Raw genomic sequence first — 7,387 nt, 5'->3', positions numbered from 1 at the left:
CGCAGAGATCGGGGGGGGGGTGGGAGACGGACGGCGCGCCGTGAGGGACAAGCTTGTGGCGGTTGCGCGCGCCGTTGCGGCGGGGGCCGCGCGGGGGCGCCGGGGGTTCCATGGGCTCCATCCCCTCACACCCCCCCACACCCGCCGGCACCACTTCGAGAACGTTCTGCGGCGCCGCCTGAGGCAGAGCGCTGCGGGACCGGCGGGACCTGCGGCCTCCCAGCCCCCGAGGAGCTGCAGTGCCGCCGGCTGCGGGTGCCGTTCCCTCAGGGCCGGTGCGGCCCTGGGCGAGGGAGGCGCCACGGGAGCATCCCCGTCCCCCACCGTTTCACCCCCTGCTCTAGACTTAACGGGAGGGCTCGAAACGGGTCTCTGCAGCAGGCGGTGTGGAGGCCGGGCGCCTGGGAGCGTGAGGCGACACCGGCATTGCACGGCAACGTCCCTCCCCGAGCAGCGGTGAACGCCGGCCAAGGACGCGCTCCAGGTCACAGCGCAGAGGTGTCCTGTTGAGTAACAGCCCTGCTCCTCCGAGGAGAGTATTTGCGCATCGCAGACTCAAATTGATTTACAGCACAGGGTGTTTATTGACAGTATTAGTAATGTACCGTTCCAAGACATGATGAGGCCTTAAAAGCTTGCCAGGACCTTGAGAAAAATGCTTGAGTGGCATATCTGTTGGGGGAAGGGATGGAAAGGTTTTCCCTGCCGTCGTGGTGCTGGAGCATTCCCACTGCAATATCCGCTGGGTATTATCAAGTGCTTGGGGCCACCCCGAGCCCTGAGGTCTGCTCTCAGCCAGGGCAGGCGGGCGGTGCAACGGCAGTGCTAAGTGCCTGGCAGCTTTCACCCTGGCCAACAGAAGCCGAGACGCCTGTAGGATTTCCGTGAAGGAGCAGCAAGTTGGGCGGCCCCCACCCCTACTACCCCGTGGAACGGCACAGTAGGACAGGGCCAAGCAAGTGGCTGCCAGCTCAACACCTCACTGGTTGTACATCATCGCGATCTGTGGCAGCCGGATATGGATTCCTCTGTGGACCCATGGACAGCCCATGTGCCTGACTGCACGTGCATGTCTTTTAGGAATAAGGGAGATCTTGCAACAGCTCAGGCAGCCCACCCCCCATGGTGGTGCTCTAAGCAGTAGGTTAGATTGAACAGACGCAAAGACACGCTTGTATTTTGAAAAGACTGTATAAACTTGACCCAAAAAAACTTGTTTCAGTGCTTTATCTCATCATCTCCCACAAGGGCTTATGTTCCACCACTAGAAATGATATCTTCTGGGTATGCACAGGAACCTTGTGGTCTTCACCTGCAGAAAAATGAAAAGGAGAAATGAAAAATCACCTATTATGGAAAAAATAACAAGTGAGTTGAATTCACTTGGGCTGTGTTCAGCTCCAGAAAGCTTTCCACAGGCTGGGGGCATGCCGTTACATTTTCATCCCCACTGCGTCCGCACAGGGGTAGCCAGGACCCTGGGATGGCCAGGATGAGGGCAGGAGCCGTGCCGTGCCTGGCACAGATCTGCCTCTGTCCTGCTGTGTTCCCATGGGCCCTTCTCCACTGCGATAGAAGGTGCGGGCTCATGTTAGCCGCAAGAGCTCGGTAACTCAGTGTGGCTGCGTTTAGTGTGTTGAGTGCTCTTTTGTTTCCCAGGTTCTGCCAAGGCTTAAAGAAGGGGGTTCATTTGGAAGCTGCATGAATAAGCAGTCAAATACTTACAGTGCTGTTTCACTTGATTTTTTGAAGCACTGAAAATAAAGAAACAGTCTTGTTAGCTTTTGTATTTCCTGGCTATAGGCACATTTTTCCTGATGTAAGTGCATAATGCCTTCCAGCTTAAAATATCTAATATTCGATTTATCTACTGGTAATTCTAAAGCAGGAGGTAGTACATAGCAGTTCTCTAACAGAGGAAAGCAACGCTACAAAGTAGTGTAGAAAAGGTTAAAAAGCCCCAGGGCATTGCAGCAAAACAATACTAATTTTTTCATAAGAAACTAGAGCTTTCCGTACCTTAAAAATTTTATCTTTTCGAGCCACAATTCCAAAAAGTACCGTGAGTGTAACCACCACGACAGCAGCAATAACAGCCTCCTTGGGGAAAACAGGTTTTTTATCTGTCAAGAGGGAGAGGAAGTTGAATATGTGACAGATTGGTACAGTCATATAAAACAGAACATTTCACAGAACTGCGGAAAGACCTATTTCTTTTCCCTTGGCTGTCACCGCTGATTTGAACTGTTGCTCTCTTTGCTGTCCACAGACTGCCTGTGTGCATTAGTCCCCTGCAAAGAAGGGAGCCAAGCCTGTATTTTAGCGAACTGAAGGAAGAATTGAAACATCGGTCCCTGAAGAAGAAGATCCCCAGGGCACTCTTACGCCTGGAAATAAGGGTGTCCAGCTGCATCACTGACACAGCTAAGTTTACTTTCCTCCCTGTTCTGAGAGTGCAGAAATGAGAGGGGCCCAGTGGGTGAGAAACGGGTGCCTGCTGGGTCTGGTGGGTCACCTCATCTCGCATCACCCGTCTGAGACCTGAGCATCCTGTTGTCCACAGGGCTGCAGTCTCTTCTGGAGGACAACTTCTCTGGCCTTAAGCAGCCCTTTCGGCATGACAGAATGCTGTGGTCAGAGTAAGAAGCTTCAAGTAAGACCTAAGGTGTTTTAAACCACACTTGAATGTGCCCCATGAGCGTGGGAAGTGAGACAGTGGGATGAGCCTGCCTCGGGTCACGCTTGCCAAATGCCTTTGACTAACAGGTGGAGCAGGAAAGGCCCTTCCTGGTGCTGTGGTCCCAGGCACAGGTGCAAGGAGAGCTCCTTGCTGTTGCCGTGCCCTCAGAAGTTAATGTGGGGAATTTACCACATTCCACTTACACTTCTTAATGTAAACGGATTGCTCTCGTTATAAAAGAGAATGGAGAGTTATTTGTAAAGCTTATTGCTTGGCAGCAGACTTGTTACCTTCAACTATCAGGTGGAAATCCTTTCTCCCCTCTCCCAAACTCGATTTCACCACACAGGTGTAGGTCCCGTTGTCAGACTTCTGTACTTTCTGGATAGTGAGCTGAGAGACCTCGCTAGTCTGGTACAGCTGGTAACGATTTTGCTCTAGGGTCAAGGTGGTGTTGTTCTTATACCAAGTTGTTAGGGCTTGAGGGTTGGATTTGGCATTGCAGCTCAGAGTAACATCTTTGCCTTCTTCAATTTGGAGGGACTCTTCTCCAGTCAGCCCGGGAGGAACTGTTCACAGTAATGCAGTTCAACAGGTCATTAATAATGCCGCACGCCATTTAACACAAAATAAGTTCCCTTTACACATCCCTTGTGCACCTTGTTCAGTGGTGTAACACATCACAGTTGTGCAGCCTCATGATCCCCAGGAATCAGCAGGGCAATCAGTGGCAGAGATGGTCACTCCTGTGACTCCTCTGCCCTGACCTGTATCCATGAAAAAGAATCTAGGTGGAGGCAGGGACATATCCAGGACATCACTTTACTTAAGGGCCCACCCACTGCCAATAAAAGAGGCATTAGATCAGGCCATAAGCACTACAGTGGAAAGGGAGTGTCTTATCACATGAGTTATCTCCTCCTCAACACATTTTTTCTCGGTGAAGACAGCATACAAGGGTGCAAAACACACCTGCCTTCACCTAGCGCCCAGATGCAGAGGAGCTCAGCCCAGGATTTCGTCCTACCCCAGCTATTCTGCACAGGTATCCACCACTGCAACTCACACTGGACATCCAGGATCACAGACACGTTGACAGACTTGTCCCGTGCCAGCCTGCACGTGAAGGTGACTCTGTTGTCGGACTCAGTGACTGGGGATACACAGATGTTACTGACGTTCACTTTATTCCCGTCTTTCAGATCCACTTTCCCATCTCCTCGGTACCAGAGCAGCTCCTCAGCCTGGCTGCTGTTCCCTACTAGGCAGGAGAGGGAGACGGAAGGGACAGGTGGTGTAGACAGATAGAAGTCAGCAGCGTGGTTATTTACAGACAGTTCCAAACCTGCAAATGAAGAACAAGGGCACTAAATATCCTAAGCTGGCCCCTTCTTACAAAAGCTGCCCTGCTAGCTTCTCCAGGCCTTGACTGTGGAGGGGGGACTGAGTTTCAGGCTTCAGTCTAACAGCTGTTTTCAGGTGGGACTTTAGTTTTTGAGACAAGAAGTGTCTTCATCACAAAGCTCCCTTCACAGTTATTTAAAATAAAAGTCAGGCTTTTGCAACTGACTGCAAGAATGCCAAAGCCTGACCTGTAATAAGGTCTGAAAACCAGCAGTGACCATGTAACACACAGAGCAAAAGATCATCCCCATCCTGCCAGCCTTGCTCACCAAATTGCCGTTGCAGCATACCTGTGCCCTGCGGCTCTGTGCCCACAGTTTGATACCCTGGTTTTTGGTTGGAACTGAATGCACTTCAGAACATAAGTTAATTAATCAGCTCCTCAGCCGCACCCCAGACAGTCCGAGTCCAGCTCTTGGAGAGTTACAGTTTGTCTAATGTACAAACCGCAGGACATATCAAATGAAGAATGAGTATGGGAAATAAATTTTTGTAATTGACTGAAACTTGCTACTGTAGCCTGTGTCAGAGATCAATGAACTAAAACATAGCTCAGAATATAAAGGCACTATAGTCCTGTGAATATAAAAAAGTCTGAAGTGCCCTGTCTCTTCCCTGGTGTTCCCAGGAGGCCAAAGCTATCACGCTTTTCACTGCTTAGAGCAGGCTTGAAAACAGTGGCCTCGTCATCCCTGCGCAGCTGCTCCAATAGGGTTGGAAAATGCTGAAGCTTCCCCGTTCCCTTCTCTGCTACTCAAAATCAGAGGCCAGTTTTCAGGCAGGCCTCTGGGGATGACGTCCAGAACACCTGAGAGCTGGGATATTGGTGTGGCACATCACCCTGGGCACCTCCTAACCCCGGACAGTTTCACATGTCGGCATGATGGGGCCTGGACAAAGCCATGACAGATTTTTTTTTTCCATTGCTTACCTGTGGCTATGCATGCCAAAAAGCAAACGGCAAGGACAGGAACTTCGTAGGGGACTGCAAGGCTGCTTCTCTGCGCCATCTCGGAGGAGCCCAGCTGGTGCCTGTTGGAGAGAGGGTCACAGCGTTGCTGCCCCTGCTCGGGGCTCGCTAGGGGTTAATTGCTTGCTGCCCTCAGACACCCCGGGGAGAGAGAGCCCTCGCAGACAGGGACAGGGTCACCATGGAATAAACTAAGTGGGTTTGTTGCAGGACCTTTTCCAGTGCAGAGCAGAGTCAAAGGGTTTTACATCTCTAATCTCTGTTGCATAAGTTCATTGTCGCCAGTCAACTGTCTATCAGGGGAACCCATCTCTGGGACGTGTAGCACCGGACTTACCTTGGGAAGAGTCTCTGGATAGGCTGCTTCTGCCAAGAAATGCACAGCTCTTTCCCTTCCTTATTTATAAGGTCTGAATTTTAATATTTTATGGTCGCTTAGTAAGAAATGAGTTCATAAAATGAGTTCAAGGCCTCGTTCAATTCCTGGATTTCTGAGCTCCCAGGACACTGAAGAAAACTATTTGCTGGGCTCTGCTGGCTGTTTTATGAGTCTTGCAAGGCAATGAGTAACTAATGAGAGAGTTCCTGCATCAGCTGTAAAGACCTTCAGCCAAAAATACTACCTTCAGCCAAAAATACTACCTTTTCCCTTTCAACTTTCTGTGTGTTCACAACACTGTTTCAAGCTGTAGGAAGTTTATCCCAGATTATCCCAGAGCAGGGATTTGCCCCTTCCTGCTTGAAGCTCTGTCGCCGTGTCCTCCTTTGACTGGAAAATGAGAAAATGCACCGATCCAGACTTTGAACTTCATGTTGTCATGGAGGGGGGACAGCTCTGTGCACGGGCTGCGTGTCTGCGGAGGGCATAACTCGGCTACGGGGAAGACAGTGTCTGAAATTGCCTGCTTATACGTCAGCAGGATGAGGGTGATGTGGTTGCAAAGGATGGGGTCCTCGCAGCCTCCAGAATGTGTTCGCACGGCTGTCAGTGTCCCTGCAGGCACAGGGCATGTCAATCATCAGGACATGGCTCGGCAGAGCCATAAAGTGCATTTCACGAGCAGGAGGAGCCTGGGACGCGTCCTTGGCGTTTTCTTCACCTGTTGACGCAGTGGCCCAGCTCAGCGCCGAGGTGGGCAGCGAGGGCTGGCTGTACGCAGAGAGCACACGAGCATACAGCACTGGTTCTTTGCTGGGCTTTTGCGAACATGGGTCACCTTTGAGTGTTTCTTAATGTGACTTTTTCTGTGTTTATTGGTTTACTCTTAAAACTAACAGGGAATCATTTTCCGTTAAAAAAAAAAAGTATTAAAAAGTCCCTTAAAGAGACAGTACACAGCCTGCCTTCTAGAAAACTGCTGGTTTAGAAATTAGTGTCCAGCTTTTAACTCACTTTTTACCTTCCAACTCAATTTAAGAAAAGTTAAGAAATAAATTTAGCTTCTTCCACCATTTTTAGGAAGTTATATATCCTGTCCTTGTAGCATTCGACTAAAGCTTGGCTTATGGTCCAGTACAAACTTCAATCAAAATGCTCTTCCTTAGAGTAAAGTGATCTTTGTGGTTTGTTATTAATCTTAGTTGAAATAAGGAGGCGAAAGGACAGGCTGGGAAACGGCTCGTGTGCTCCTGCCAAGGCGAGAGCCAAAGGCACGAGAGCACGGGGAGGTCACTGCGTTGCAATGATAATCCAGGAGAAGGGGGTGTTCAGAGTAAGTGAGGATGTAAAGAATGAAAGGATGGATTTCTGGGGTAGATTTTTAGTCTAGAAATGAGAGTAAGGGAAAAGACTGTCAGACATGAACTGTTCTGTGCTGGGTTTGTCACGATGCAAGGCACAGCATCAAGTGGGACCTGGGAAAAATTCTGTCCCAGGCTTGTGGCAGGTCTGTGTGACGGGCAGCAAAGTGAGCTCAGGTTCATCTGGTTTACGGCTTTTAAATGAAGGCAATGGCAGTGTCCTGTTTTGCAATGGGCTTTGAGATCTGCTGAACGAAGAGAGACTAGAAAAGCAAGGTGTTACTTGGCCAGAGGCACTGAAAGGCAACATTTTTAAACTGATAAGAACTACTTTCACAATTACTTTTTACACTTTTCTTTTTATACAGGGCGTAAGTATCTTGTGGGTGTCTAATTACCAAGGTCTAGAGTTTTGTGGGTTGCGTTATCCACCTTTCCATTACGTTTAGGAGGGATGTAAACCTCATTTTCCAGAATGCAAAGCAGCCACTAATGACTCAGGCTGGGAGGAACCTCCTCATTGAGGCAGATACCCTGTAACTCTCCCGTGACACGGGAGAAGGATCCAGCCCCCTTGCTTGAGGTTTTGGATC

General features: G+C 49.8%; 1 protein-coding gene across 3 annotated transcripts; it reads right to left on the bottom strand.

Moving 5' to 3' along the window:
- Positions 1-1,223: 1,223 nt before the first annotated feature.
- TMIGD1 (transmembrane and immunoglobulin domain containing 1) lies at positions 1,224-6,506 on the bottom strand. 3 transcript variants are annotated; one of them, XM_054847643.1, is made up of 7 exons: positions 5,392-6,506; positions 5,016-5,116; positions 3,747-4,025; positions 2,971-3,249; positions 2,020-2,123; positions 1,726-1,754; positions 1,224-1,312 (listed from the first exon to the last, which is right to left on the bottom strand). In XM_054847643.1, exons 2-7 carry the CDS (start codon positions 5,092-5,094, stop codon positions 1,309-1,311), a joined length of 774 nt encoding a protein of 257 aa, XP_054703618.1. In that variant the 5' UTR covers positions 5,095-5,116; positions 5,392-6,506; the 3' UTR covers positions 1,224-1,308. The 3 variants fall into 3 exon arrangements, with proteins under 3 accessions (XP_054703618.1, XP_054703619.1, XP_054703617.1); XM_054847644.1 differs by having other exon boundaries at positions 5,016-6,506; XM_054847642.1 differs by lacking the exon at positions 1,224-1,312 and having other exon boundaries at positions 1,671-1,754.
- Between the last annotated feature and the right edge of the window lie 881 nt (positions 6,507-7,387).

The sequence above is a fragment of the Grus americana genome, chromosome 19, assembly GCF_028858705.1.
Source record: "Grus americana isolate bGruAme1 chromosome 19, bGruAme1.mat, whole genome shotgun sequence".
Classification (NCBI taxonomy): Eukaryota; Metazoa; Chordata; class Aves; order Gruiformes; family Gruidae; genus Grus; species Grus americana.
The sequence above is the reverse complement of the archived record's forward strand: the minus strand, read 5'-3'. Positions and strand labels throughout refer to the sequence as shown.